This window comes from Raphanus sativus, chromosome 6, assembly GCF_000801105.2.
Source record: "Raphanus sativus cultivar WK10039 chromosome 6, ASM80110v3, whole genome shotgun sequence".
NCBI classification, from domain to species: domain Eukaryota; kingdom Viridiplantae; phylum Streptophyta; class Magnoliopsida; order Brassicales; family Brassicaceae; genus Raphanus; species Raphanus sativus.
The window spans coordinates 13,365,570-13,381,387 of record NC_079516.1 but is presented as its reverse complement, the minus strand read 5'-3'; the positions used below and the strand labels follow the sequence as shown (position 1 = coordinate 13,381,387).

At 32.3% G+C, this 15,818-nt stretch overlaps 1 protein-coding gene across 2 annotated transcripts; it reads right to left on the bottom strand.

The window, feature by feature from the left end:
• Window positions 1-3,914: 3,914 nt before the first annotated feature.
• On the bottom strand, window positions 3,915-7,267 carry LOC130496435 (agamous-like MADS-box protein AGL8). Of its 2 annotated transcripts, none has more exons than XM_056988500.1 (8): window positions 6,955-7,267; window positions 5,893-5,971; window positions 5,712-5,776; window positions 5,186-5,285; window positions 5,010-5,051; window positions 4,890-4,931; window positions 4,323-4,421; window positions 3,915-4,210 (listed from the first exon to the last, which is right to left on the bottom strand). In XM_056988500.1, exons 1-8 carry the CDS (start codon window positions 7,137-7,139, stop codon window positions 4,205-4,207), a joined length of 618 nt encoding a protein of 205 aa, XP_056844480.1. In that variant the 5' UTR covers window positions 7,140-7,267; the 3' UTR covers window positions 3,915-4,204. The 2 variants fall into 2 exon arrangements, with proteins under 2 accessions (XP_056844480.1, XP_056844479.1); XM_056988499.1 differs by having other exon boundaries at window positions 4,323-4,426; window positions 6,955-7,266.
• Window positions 7,268-15,818: the final 8,551 nt, after the last annotated feature.

Below are 15,818 nucleotides of genomic sequence, written 5' to 3'. Positions count from 1 at the left end.
CCTTGATGAAATCAAACATGATCCACTACTTAGGTTAAGCAAACTCGTGCTTTGCCAGGCGAAGTCGATGCTCTCGACCATCCCAAGAAATTTAACAGCTTCTTCAAACTCAGGAACCACCTTGGTTACAATATCAACAAGATCTCTTGAATTATTTAACTTCTACATACTTGCATCACCTTGAGCGATATCCTTGATGAAGTGCACCTTTTTGCTGACGTGCTTAGCCTTCTCACGATCCACATTGTTCTTTACTGGAAACAATGAACGTTGAGAGTCACACGATATCACCACCGTGTCTTGCTTGAATCCAAGCTCTTACACTAAGCCACTTTTAACCACATTCCTTCTATGACACCTCCTACCAGCGCCACTTCTATGACACCTCCAACCAGCGCCATACACTCTGCTTTAGTCGTTGACAGAGTCACTACAGTTTGTAGTCTTGATCTCCAGCTGATTGTATCACCACCAGCCATGTAAACATAATCTGAGATCAACAATCTTTTGTCCAAAACAGGAGATAAAGATCTAAATCACAAAATCTTTCAACTATAAACACTTCATTCTTCTCTGAAGCATAGTCTGATCTTTTGTTCCCATGAGGTATCTCAACTCCCACTCAGTCCAATGAACCATCCCAGACTTACTCATAAACCTCCTAACCAACCCAGATAACAGATCACTCCTTGTACATGGAATATCATCCATTCATCTCTGCTTCATCATCTACTACAGCAGACACTCTGAAGTGTACACCAACAAGTGTTACAACACTCCTCTTATAAAGTAGACACACGTGAGCTTTTCTGCTACAGAGAACTTTGACGTTGAGCAACTTGGTGTAAACCGGCCTTTCTTCATGGAGTATTTGAAGAATGGATTTACATGAAGCAACCAGAAGGATTTCAGCTTGATGGAAGAGAATATCCCTTTGCAACTTAACCAAGCCTCGAATCCAGGCTTCTCAACACCAGTTGTACCAGATTCCAGTTTAACACATCCACTTGCAGCCAATCGCTTCACGCTTCTCAGGCCTTCTCACAAGCTTCCAGGTTTGGTTCTTATCCAGTGAACTCTTCACCCCCATGATTCATCCCATTGACCAATTTATTTTGCTGCTCATCGCTCCATGATTGTCTCGAAGTTCTTCAACACATACCTCATCAGCTACATATAGCATAAAACCTGCTACATCCTCGGATTCAGAGTACTGTGCAGGTGGCACTAATCTTCTTCATACTCTGTCCATTCCTAGCTGACATCCTTCAAAACATTCATCTTGTTCAACATATGCATCAACAGCTATGTCAGCTGTTTCGTCAACAGCTCCACCTGACGTCTCAACTTCCGGTCTGATGCAGCGTCACCTTGTTCAACATCTAGGTCAGCAACTGTATCAGCCGTTTTGTCAACAGCTCCACCTGAAGTCTCAACTTATGGTCTGACGTAGTGTCCTCATCAATAATATAAAACCGTGGATTACAGTATTATAACCACCCTCCTAAAATAAGGACCACCTAAACCAGTGATTCTTCAACCTTCCAGCAAAAATACTCAATACCCATCTTGCATCGCCGTCTGTACCAACGGAACACGCCGCTTAACTCCCTTGGTTAAGAAGACTTTCGACAACAAGACCACATGGTACCATTCGCAAGGTCACCTTGAGGGTAACATCCACACCAGACTTGAAGTTACATTTGGAGATCCACATACAAAACCGCATGTACATACCTGAGAGCTGTATATGTATCATGTTTCCAAAAAACTCTCACAGAACTCCAAAACTCCAATCGTCCTCCTTATCGATCACCCCCTTCCGGGGCAAGAATCTGTAGATTCTTCATACTCATGTGCTCAAGACGTCTATGCCACAAGACTGTCTCATCCTTAGATGGTCTCTTTCTGCCACTGCTATATATTCCACCTGATACAATTTCTCCATCTAACAGGTACAATGACTGAGACACAGTTCCTTGAAGAGCTAGCTTACCATGCTTGTAAAACTTAGTCTTCCCACGTCTGCCACTATGCTCAAAGCCTAATACAACCAAGGTTCCAGAAGATACCAGGTTCCTTCTTAATTCCGGAATATACCTGACATCTGTGAGTGTCTTAACCGAACCTCCATAAGCTTTGTTGATTGTACCAATCCATTGCACTCCTACCGTGCAATCATTACCAAGAAGTATTTTCCTTGAAGTCAGCTCTTGAACCATGTGAAAACAATCCCTTCTACACGTCCTGTAGTAAGAACATCCAGAACCAATCACCCACTTATCATGACGCTGCGTATCTGTTACCGATAGTGCATCACCCTCTGGACCAGGATCTATCACACCCACTACTTCAGCTTCTTTGTCATACTTCTTCTTTGTAACATAACAGTTATTCCTGGTGTTCGTCTGCTTCTCGCAGAACCAGCAGGTAATTCTAGACCATGAGCTTGATCTAGAACCGACCCTATCAATCCTCACAAGATCTTTTTCTCAGACTCGCCTCTAGCATAATATCCTTCACCATCATCATGTGAAACCCTAGAGGTTTAAAGATCTTGATCTTTAGACCTTGCAGCACCGTGACCTTTTACAACAACAAAACATCCTTGCCGTACTTAAGCGTTTCCTTGAGAGAGCCGAACTGTGAAGGTAGCAGATTCAAACAATAGAATCGTCCTTACACCTCCTCTGACACAGTTACATTCACGCTTGACAGGTAAGACACCATCTTCCAGAAGCCATTGATCTTCTCATACTCTGAGTATCAACCATCTTGAAGATATAGAATATGTGATGCAAGTGAATTATATCCAGTAGAGTATTGGAAAGAAATAACATCTCCAGCATAGACCATGAAGAAGCCGTTGAAGTACACAACTCGTTCTTCCTTAACACATGATCTCCCACACTGAGACTGATCAGATTCATCACCGTCTCTGATCTTCCAAACCTTCTAGCTTCCTTTTCTACCAACCGCTCCCTGTAAACATCCTTGTCTTCATCCTTCTTCATCGCTGAGACAGAAGGTGACCCGGACTCTTCTAATACATCCTTTAGACCAAGGACAGACAGATGCACAAGCATCCTCTTCTTCCACAACGAGAAGTCTCCCTTCCCATCGAACCGCTCCACCTCAATTCTTACTTTAGTAGACATTGAGATCAACACCACCTAAGGCTCTGATACCACTTTGTTGGGAAAACTCACCACACAAACTCGCTGAAGCACTCTCTGATGCACTTATCGTAGTACGTTGGAAAGTATGAGTTTGTAGATCTATGGAGAACAGAAGAAGAACACGAAATAAACATAGAAGATATACACCAGAATTTGATATCTCAGGGTTCACTTAAACGTGGTTACGTCCCTGGGGCCTGTCAATGAAGCAATTCACTATAATCTCAAGTACAAAGACATAGCACCTCTCTCTCTCACAACCAAACTAGGTCTATTCTTGTCACCTTAATACGGCTTGCCAAGTTAGAGAGAAGAGTACACACGAACTCCTCTTATATAGTAGGAGTTTATTACATTAACCTAGTTGGATTAGGGCATTCGCCCCTTTCCATAAACCTATTAGGAAATATTCCAAAATACTTGCAACTTCCATAACTCCATGAGAAATAATATTTCCAGGAACCTATCACCTTGAATAAAGTGATATTTCATTTTCCTAATATGACGTCCTTGTCTTGGTTTAAGTTATGCGATCTTGTTTGATTTCCATCACCAAATCTTGACGAAGTCCCTGAAGTATTCGCTGACGTAGTTCCTGAGATAGTCTCTAAAGTAGTCTCGAATCCCAACAAATCTGATCAAGGTTGATTAACAGAATTTGTATATTCATAAACCTAGCCAGTGAGCACATTTATGAACAATAGAATGCTGATATATTGATTTCACGTGCCACAGTAAAAAAAGTATCAATTCATCATTCATCATTCATCAAAAATCATCACAAAGATAAATATCAATCTTCGGTCTTAAGAATGACAGCGTAAATATACGTCTTGACATTGTAAGTCCATCATTGCATATATATTTTTTCAAGAGTAGCTAAAACATACATCAATATTGAGCATTAATTATCTTATCATATATAGATATCTCTATTTATTCGTCGTATGGCGTAACATCCAAGCCGGCAGAAGAGAGTTTGGTTCCGTCAACGATGATGCACCACCGTTCTCTCCCCAACAAAGCTATCTCTGCCCATTTAATAATTAATTAAAAAGAATCATTCACAGCTAGATATGTATATTACACAATTGATCAATCTCCAAATCTAACTTGAAAGTATTATTAAAAGAGAGAGGAGACCTGGATGAGGTTAAACAGTATTGGGGCTGAAGGATTGTAGCCTTGTTGGTGCATTGGATTAATTGTCCTTCTCGAGGACCCGTTTTCTTCTCCCTCTCTCTAATCTTATCATATCATAAGTTTGTCACTGTTAGTATACTACATGAGATGCACGAATTATATGTGTTTTTAAAGTTTACTATATGAATATAATTATTATGATACATTTTATACAAATATAAAAGTAACCATTACAAATAAACTATGCATCTAGTTAAATATACCAAAAGGTAATAAAAGCAGTAGATATGTGCATTGTCAATTAATCAATCAACCTATATATATATAGTTCTACTTCTACAACTTATATATTGACGCCTGTTTAGCTATGTTTTCAGCATTACTGTTTTTTTAGAAACACTACTAGATCAGTTCACTTTAATTGATGTTTTAGAAAAAAAAATTGTTTCAGAATAAATGATACTAAGTATATATGCAAAAATTCCATGTTACTTGTTGTTTGTATTATGCAGTTTGACTTTTAACTCAAAACAAAACCGTGTAATTCAAAAATAAAGTTGTACTAACCTTTTTGAGGAGCGTATTATTGTGATCTTGCAAGGCCTTGTCCTGATACATTTGAAATAAAAGTAAAGTTATATATACAGAAATTAATTGTTCTGATAATCTAATTAATTGTCACTTTACCTTCTTCTGGAGAGCTGATATGGATTCGAACATGGCTTGGTTCTGCAGATATCGTAAAAAAATCAAATAAGACCATCACAAAATTCACTTGAATTCATATTTCATAGCCAAACTCAACTTTTTGGTCTAAAACTTATCCTCATATGTAGATGTATGTATTAACGTTCTCATTATACCTTTCTTGACCTAATGCTCTTGATAGCAGCATCGAGCTGATGCTCCAAGCTTTGAAGCTCCTTTAAACTCAACGATTCAAGATCTTCCCCCATGAAATTCCTGTGAATTTTCATTTTTGTGACTACTGGTTATACGCACAAGCATTGTGATTGTTTTATTACCTAGATATCTATCAGGCCTAATCTATCTGGTATTACGCGTAAGTTTTGTGATCAAAGAACGTCGTGAGGATACAAGACACAACAGCAAGTTCCTCTATTACTGTATATATATTATCAAGAGATCTCGAAGATGACTACATCTTGAATCAAGATAGAATTTGTTATTCTAAGTTATGAGAAATGATGAAGTCCATGAATGGCATGATGCATATTCCTTCTTTAAGTTATATATTATTATTTTTAATAATAGGACTACGCAAGCAAAGTTGAATACATTTGAGTTTATGTTCAACTCAAAGTCTAGTTCGATATTAAAAGAAAAAGTCTAGTTTGATATAGTATTAAAAATGTATTTATAATATACCTCTTGTTCTTCTCAAGTACCTCAACTCTTGCCTTGAGCTTTGCATGTTCTAGAACCCAATTTTCCTACAACATTAATTGGTATATGAATATGATAGCACTAGTTACTACAACAAATATACATAATTGAGCGAGACTTATGAAATAAACAGCTAGAAGTAAAACCATATCTCAAAACTTACACTCTGTGAAATGTCACGGCCAACAAGTTGTCTATCTGAGTACAAATAGCGATCATAGCGTTCAAGTATCCTTTCCATGCTAGGTTTCAGAAAATAAAATAAAAATGCACTTAATTAGTTAACTGATCAGTATACATCAGACTTCAATTTCACATATTGTAATGTGTGACATTAGTATACTGACAGAAGATCACTAAAAGTAAGAAAATAAACAAAAAATGTATATAAAACCTGCTTTTGTGACTCCAGAAAACATCATAGAAAATATACGTACAGCCTTCAATGTCAAGATTCGAGTTTACCTCTTGACTCGGTTATTTTTTTTTTTTTGGCATCAAAAGGCTTGACTCGGTTATTTAAGCAAACAGTATGATGATTATATATGTATACGCTCGTACAAACAAACATATAAACACACACAAAACGCATTTATATCAGTACGATTTTTTTTTATATCAGTACGAACTTACATATATGTTGAACGTTATGTTAATTTTCTAAAAAAAATTTGAGAAAAAACGTTATGTTTTTGTCCACTGGATTATAGGACATCCTTGTAAATGCTTTATTTCATTTTTCAATCAACATCTCTTTCAAACATATGTTATTAATTAAGTATTATACATGGTATATGCATATACATACGCGTACGTGCCTGTGTGCACGTGCTTCCATACACCAAAAGAGGCAATCAAATCGTGAGTCTGCATATCATAGTTTTATGCTTGTTTTATCTGAGTAAAGCAAGTAAAAATAAACATAAACAGTTTTTTTTCCTGCGTCCGTAAGTAAAATCCAAAAAAACCCTAATTACTGGAGCCACTTCTGGAACAAACAAATCTACAGTTGATATGCAGCACACAAGGAAAAGATTTAGATTTATTTTCAAGGGTGACAACGATCTAAATCAAGACGTACGAATGAAAAAAAAAACAAATCTAATATTTTTTTTTGAAACAAAACAAATCTAATTAAAAATCAAGAAATCAGATGTATATATGATCGATGTGAATATACGATATAATATATAGTTTATGAGTTAAATCAAAAGGTAACACTTACCAAGAGTCGGTGGAATATTCGAAGAGTTTGCCTTTGGAAGAGAAGACGATGAGAGCAACCTCAGCATCGCAGAGAACAGAGATCTCATGAGCTTTCTTGAGCAAACCAGACCTTCTCTTTGAGAAAGTAACTTGTCTGTTGATCTTGTTCTCTATCCTCTTCAGCTGAACCCTACCCCTCCCCATCTCTCTCTCTATTCAAAACCTCAAGAATAAGAGAGATAAATCATCACCCTGAAATGACTAATGTATCTCTCTTTCTTATCTCTCTGGGTATCTTTTGTGTTGAATGTGATAATTTCTAATTTCATTTATTATTTTTTATCGTGTGGACCTTTGTTGGGTCTCGCGTGAGTCTACGCCTCTACGGTGAGGTAAGCGTGTCAACAGTGTCGTAAGTGATATGGTATGAATACAGTATATCGATGTGAATACATAGACGATGCTATTTGTGGAAACAGATAAAAAAATCCATATTTATTGCCTGAACATTATAAGCGTTATTATAAAAGCATTTAGAAATGTTAATGTTCTCCAAATATTCTTTGCTCAGTTTTTTGTATGGATTATTTGGTAGAGCATTTAGAGTTAAAATATATAAAAATAAAATTAATTATATAAAATTAATTTATTTTTATTTAATAATATTAAAAAATTTGTTCATAATAAAAAAATTGTATTTTTTAAAAATAAAAATTGTGATTAATATTTTTTAAATTTTTAAAAAGAACAATATTTCAAATTTAAAATATAATATTTTTAAATTTTATATAATTACACATATCATTTTTCTAATAAAAACATAAAATAATATACACTATAAATTAAAACTAAAAATATATATATTATTTAGAAATAAATAAATCTATTTCATATATTAATTTTATGATAATATTATATATGAATCATTTACTGCTCTACCAATAAATAATAATGGTAATATATAATATATATATATATATATATAAATTATATATCATTAATTTATTTTTAGTAATATCAAAAATTATTTTTATATCCAAAAAATTATATTTAAAATAAACTTTACATTTTTTTGGCACAAGGAGATCCATTGATAAATAAAAAGCTTCGGGCTCAAGTTTACCTAGTAAGTGAACTTACAATAGAAGCAGTCGAAAGGGCTCGCTTAGCGAGTCTTTCTGCTTCAACATTTTTGTTATGATTGAAATGAGAAAAGAGATAACTACAAAACCAGAGGCAATATGTTGGATGTCAAGGACGATTTCATAGATTTCCTTCACCTGAGCGTCACTGATAATTGCTCGATGAACGTTAGGTTGTAAGAGAATACTTTAAACTTGGTGAGCTCGAGATTTCCTTCACATTTATTTTTTAAAATATAAATTTTCACATTTAAAAATTAATATTGTTTATATAATTAAATAAGATTTATTATTTTCATAACAAATATATTATTAATATATATTATTTTAAATAAATATATTATATACTAACTTTTATGATAAATTTAAAATTATATATTGTTACTGTTCTACCAATCTCTTTAATAAAAAAATTAACGAGAACATACCTTTTTTACAGCATACAGTTTCTCCAGTATATTGTTTCTACGGTATACTGCTTCTTCATCCAGAACGAGACCAGAGTGGAGATGAAGTTAAGGGCTGTTTGGGAAATAAACCATATGATGTATTGTCAAGTTCTCATAGGTTCTTAGTTTTGTGCCTCCCCTTACGTTGTTTCCGTACCGTACGGTCTTGACATTGCTTTTAAGGTTAAGAATCAGAAGATCAAGAACTCAAATATATTGTATATTTAAGTTAATTACAAAAGAATATATTGTATATTAATAATATATATATTAAAAGAAATATATATAAAAGAATATATTGTATATTATTATATAATATATAAAAGAATATATATATATATATATATATAATATATATATATATATATATGGCTTTCATGGAGAAACATACATTTTAATCTATTTTATCAACATTCTAGGCTGAACTGAACCAACAAAATTTAGCATAAATAAATAAAAATATGAAATTTTCTATAGGCTAGCGTTAAGCTTTTGGACCAACATGCACAAGTACTATAAATAATTCAATTGATGTAATCACAGTTTCTCTTTTGACCGAAGAGAGTAGCCCATAAGAGAATCTTAAACGTATTGTACGGTACTCTCAATGTAAGAAAGCCCCCATACCAATTACCTACCATCTTCGTAATCTCAGAAGTCTCCCACATTGAAAATTGAAAAAAAAACATTAACTAATATATAAGCTAATCAACTTATTACTAATATGTTTTAGGTTGGAAACATATTTAACTTAAAATGGTATCAGATCTCGATCTATAGTTCTAGTCCTAAACATTTTAAGATAAACGCTCAAAAAACCACATACAATTTCGAAAAACATATTAATAGGCAAAATCTTACATTAGAAGTTGGAAAAAAATATCAATTTTATTATTACCAAATGATTTTAAGCTAAAGTTTATCTAATTTAACATGATATCATAGTCTATTCCATATAATACAATTCAATTTTGCCTCAACCATTCCAAGATTGATGTTTAAAGAGCAATAATTTTAAGTGGGAGAATTAGAGAGAACTCTTTAATAACTATATCTCTGACTGCCTAACTCATTTGGCACAAAAAAAAACTAATAGGTATGATGTTTTTTGTTGAAGACCCATAAGATATGTATACATGGATTCGCTTAACGATCTAAAATGACAAATTGTTAATGTATTATTTTAGTCACACTAATCTTTGTAGGATTAGCATACATAGACCGCGACAAGAGTAATTATACACTAGAACTATAATTTCGTCTGAAGGTTCAACTGTATTTTTTTTGTGGTGTCGGAACAGGGAACGTGTTCCGATAAGAAGTTAACAAACAACATTCATGTTGGTCACGTGATTAATAATTTTCATGTCTGACCTCTGCGTGATATATATGCACGCCTTAAATTGATCTGAAAGATACTTAAGCCCTGTTCTTTTGTCACCCACAGCGTCAGCGTCTGCGATTAAAAACACAATAGTAATGGAATCAAATAACAGAGTAAATGAAGATGGCGGAGCTTTTTATTGACGCAGGATAAAGAAGCGAGAGATAATAATTGAGACGCAGCGTCGGCGTCGAATCGCTAATATTTACGGCGTCGAAAAAAACACGGACACGATCAGTAGCGGCAGTCGCAGCGGCAACTTTATAACGGACACTGCAAATAACTTTCTCCGGCTTGCTTGTTAATTATTGGTCTCAACGCCCTCAGCTGCGTTAGCGAAATGAACAGGGCTTTAAGCGAATGCGATTGATAATTGAATGAATATCAAATTGTGAAGAATTCATAACTGATCCAAGGAATAACCTTAATTTTTTTTCGTTTCTTCGGACTAGGGGTGAGCGTTCGGATATCCATTCGTGTTTGGATCGGATATTTTTAGATTTTTGAGTATTTTGGTATAGGAGTATAATACCTGTTTGGATATTTCTGAACTTCGGGTCGGGTTCGGGTATTTTCAGTTCGGGTTCGGTTATTTCGGGTTGGGTTCAGAAATATAGATTTTGAAAGAAAAAATTAATTTTTTCATTTTTAAGGTTCTTGTATTTAAAAATTTAGCTTTCGGTTAACTGATTTTTTTATTTATTTTTAATAGATTGAACTAATAGATTTGGAGATAATTTCAAAAATAAAATAGACATTTATTTGGCTATTATTTTTAGAATTTGGATGTAACTTTTGTTAATACATAAAAAAAGCTTGATATTCATTTTAAGTGAATATCAAATCATTTTTCTCCGTAATTATATGTATATTATATAATTTTAAAGTATGTGTGACATCAATATTAATATTTTAAATAAAATAAGAGATGAAAACTAGAAATATAAGGGTAAGTATATATATGTTCGGTTGTTTTCCGGATATCCATTTGGGTTCGGGTATTACCCGTTCGGGTTCGGATATCCAATCTCTCTTAAATCAATACTCATTCAGATATTTTATTATTTCGGTTCGGATTTCAGTTGGGGTTTTCGGATCAGGTTCAGGTGCGGCTTCGGATATCGGGTAAAGTATTCACTCCTACTTCAGACGTATATTTTCTGTTTTTCTCCTTCTATTGTTTGATCAGGAACAATATAATATCTGTAAATCATATTTAAGGGTGTTCGGTAAGCAATATTTTGGCATAGACAAAATGTTCGCTTAAATCAAATGTATCTAAAAGTGTTGTAGACTATATAGTAAATCCAAAATTGGACCGCACTTGGGTGTTGAGAGCCTTTTTTAACAACAAGGGTGTTGATGAGCCTTGAACATCTAAATGGATGGGTAGTCCCAAACATATTTGATTTCTCTGAATCGTTATTAACATAAATTTGGTTCTCTCCTTAGTACACTACATGTTTGCCCTCTTAGATTAAAACTTTGGATCTTTTTCTTTTTAGAGAAAGAACTTTGGATCTTTGGACCGCATATATTATATTGTACGTTGTCTTGTCAAACTTATATACCAGTATATAGTGGACATATACCCCATAATTTTCATTATTAATGTTTATGTCGAATCATCCTTTTGTGAAATTTGAAAGTTTATACATTTATCGTTAAAAGCTTGTAGTTGTACGAGCATATGTCAACTAAGGACCATTTTTTAAACATCACGCCTTGTCCTTTATGTGTGTTGTGTACCACACATTCAGTACATGATATTTTGTGAGCATATGGTATGTGAAATTATTTTTTTGTGAACATTGAAATGAAATTCTTACTAACGGATCATGATCATGATATTCAGTAAACCAGCTCTTTTTTAACATGATGCCATAAATGATAAAACAAACTTCCTAGAAATCCAAGCGAAGTGGTATTACCGTATTAGCCAATTGCTAACAGAGATGTGACAGACTGACGGTGTCTTGCTAATCCCAAGTTTAGAAGTCCTTCCGTTGAGTCAATTTATCTAAACTATTAAAACTGAAGTATACTTAACTATGTCTCCTTAAAATTGCTCAAATATTACAAAAGACTGCCACTGCATTTAAAACAAATAATTAATCTAAATTACTTCTATTATCTAACCGGATTTGGCCAGATTTGGCTGGATGATTTACTTACCAAACTTTTTTTTTCTGACATCACTTACCAAAAACTTAAAATGTACGTTTAATATCATGTGCATTGTAGTTTTATATCTTATATATTATACACATGACATTAAAAAAACACCTGTCAAATGTTAGTGAGTCACCGCATTTGTATTTTTAATTTTAATAATAGCATTTACATTGCAGAATATTTTATATATACAATGTAATACTTGCACAAATAGATTAACATTTGGGTTGATATATAGATTCAAAATTGTCATCAATAACGATCCACTTAATCATTTATAAAACACAGTAATTACCAATGGTTTAGAAATTTATAATGATTTTATAAATTAAAAACAATGAAAACAATCAATAACCATTATTAAAAAATGTTTTCAATATATATAAGAAAAATACAACAAAAAGATTAATTTCATATACTAACTTAAATTATAGTTTTTATATTTGACATTAAACTTGAAGAATATAATATATATGATTATTTATAAGATGATACATATAAAATACTATTATTTATATGATTATTTATATGCTGGACAAATACAATTAATTATATGATGACATATATAGGATACATAATAGTGACTAGGACTGGGCGTTCAAGTATCCATTCCGTTCGTGGTCAAAGATTTAAACCCTGTTCATATATTTCTAAATTCCAGTTCGAATTATCACTAGGGCTGGGCGTTCAGATATCTATTCGGGTTCGTTTCAGATCTGTGTTTTGGATTTCTGGGATCAAAAATTTCAGTCCAATTCATATATTTTTAAATTTCAGTTTGAATTACATTCGGATCTTTGCGGATTCAGTTCGGGTTCAGATAACCCATTTAAATTATTATTTTTAAATTCACTATATATTTTGAATTTCTTAAAATCTATAAATAAAACAATATTGTATATAATTTGAATAACATATGTCAGAATACCTAAACTTAACATATAAATTGATTTAGTTTAAATTTTGGATCAAAAATCAAAAATTATTTTAAATATTTTTGATGTTTTGAGTGTACTTCCACTATGTTAGATATTTATATTTGACTATTTTATATATTTTCAAGTATGTAAACCAACCTAAAAGTATCATATATATTCTGGATATTTTTATATACATTAAACTAAAAATAATTAATATATATATATATATATATATATAAATCTTTTTCGGATACATAACAAATATCCAAAATACTTTGGTTCGAATTGGTTATGGTTTCGGTTGTCTAAATATTAAAATTTTGATAGTTTAGATATTTAATCAATTTTGGTTAGGGTTTGGTATTATTTTTTTGGATCGTGATCGGTTCGATTCTTCAGATTTGAATTTTTTTATCCAGTTTTGATATTGACATGAAAAATAAATAACAATATATTTCTGAATCGTGCGGGTCAAAATCTAGTAGTTTGTTAAGACTTTTCCGTTATATAGGTAGACTACTATAAAACATCTTTAACTAAAACTTCTTAAAGAGAAAAAGTTAATTTATTCACTAATTCTGATTTTAGTGTCTATGCTTTTATTTAAAAGTCATAATAATTTCTGAATTTATGCTATTTTTGACGATAAAATCTATCTCAATTTATAATTTCATAACTTCTGTATGTATGTTAGGGTTTGGTTTAGAGTTTATGGTAAGTTGCTTTTTTCTTTTTAATGAATGTATTTAAAGATTTTCTTCTAATGCACTACTATTATTGATGGGATTTGTGGAACAACCATGTCGACCACAGTTATTAACTTATATCATTATATAGCTTTGCGCAAAAACGAATCAACGGTTAATTTTCGGGAGCTTGACTATCGGCGTCAATCATATACAATTACTCGTAAGGAGAGTTAGATATCCATGTTGCATGAGTCAGCATGACTACAAGGATGGGTAATCTGAGTTGGGAAGCATTCGAATTCGCGACCTTTATGATTTTTACGAACCTGCCGGATATCTCGGATTAAAAAAAAACAAAACAACGTCCCATTGTCGAATTTAATTCTAGGATCACCACAATTTGACACGTATTAAGGATCTAGTGGAGTTTAAAAACCATTCGACAGGGGTGATTACGAATAAATCTAAAGTGTGTTACATCGACGTCAACTCATTTGATAGGAAAATGACAAAAGTACTATGATTTGTTCACACGAGAAAACCAAATTAGAAGATCGATTAGATATGTGTGGTGTGTGTAAGTAGTTTATCGACCCTCCATATTTGATTTACATACTTTAAAATATTTCTTGCTTTCTTTGCTATTATGGAAGGTTGGTAATTTTAGGGTTTAGGTGCAAATGTGGAATCGACAGCGCACATAAACTTTTCTAAAGCAACTTCTCACTTTGCCTTGTTTTGGATGAGATTCTTTCTGCCACAGAACTAATTAAAGCCCCATTTTACGAGTCCATCATCTCTTTCTATTTTGTGTGTGTCTTCACTTCAGTAACATTGGTGCCCGATATGATTTCCAATCCAATAATTATCTTTTGAAAAGGAAAGAACAATATTTGATTAATTTTCCCAAAAATTGATTGTATTTAGTTCATTAAAAATGTCACTGAAGAGGGGTGTAATAAACTACTAACCAGTCGCTTAAGCTTTCTTATTTCAATGGATTAATCGAAGACTAATGGTTACACACCATGATGAGTTTAAAATTTCTATTAAAACGATTTATTAACAACTATGCAGATTTATAGAAAAAAACTTATGATACTTTTTTAACATTGTGTAAGTAGAGCGTGAATCTTTGTAAGACAATTCATTTATTCTCATAATGTAGATATAATTATTAATTGTAAAATTGTTTATATACTATTTCTTATAATTTGTAACAGTAGAATAAACCACCGTTAAAAAAAATTGCTAACCGGTCAGTTTGGCAGCATGCAATGAAGAAATTTTGAGTATCTATAACAAGACTTCAAACTTTCAAATTTTGAGATTTTGGTTCTCCAACAAGTTTTCAAATCTTCAAGTTATGAGATTCTGAATAGTGAAATCTCCAAACACTATTTATTTTTTATTTTACTACCTATAATCATGTAACTTACACATATAGTTTTACTAATATTATTTTTTATCATTTTAATCGTTATAATCATATTTACCTTATATAGATATATTATTTTGTAAATACTTAAATATTTTAAATTAGTTATAATATAAAGTAATATTATTTTAAATAGAGATATTATGTATATGAACTATTTTGTAAAATTCTCACTTGTCGATACACTTTCTTATAAGAAATTAAAGATTTAATAACTTACTGAAACAAAACTATCCATATATGAGTTATAAATATTGTGAGATATATCTATAGTATTTAGTATTTATTAATAAAAATTTACTAATTCTAATTAACTTTTGATAAGATGAAGATAAAATATAAAATACAAAATACAAAAATTTTAAAAATATATTTGAGGTTCCTTGTTGGAATATCTCAACCTCACTCACCTGTAAAATGAGGTTTCTTATTGAAACTGGACTAAGAGAACTTTTTTTGCACGCTTGACTCCAACTTGAGTGCAAATTTATCTCCAACAATGTTCTCATTTTCATTATAAGTGCTTTAAATTCGCTCTCCGAAACATCAAGCAACTTATCTACTTTAGCTTAGTCAATCCAACAACCTTGAGTAGCTACACAACTTACAGTCCCACTAATAAATGTCCCATCAATGTTACTTCCGACCCATTTTGTTTTGCTTGTTGCTCGAATGAGTTTTCTTTT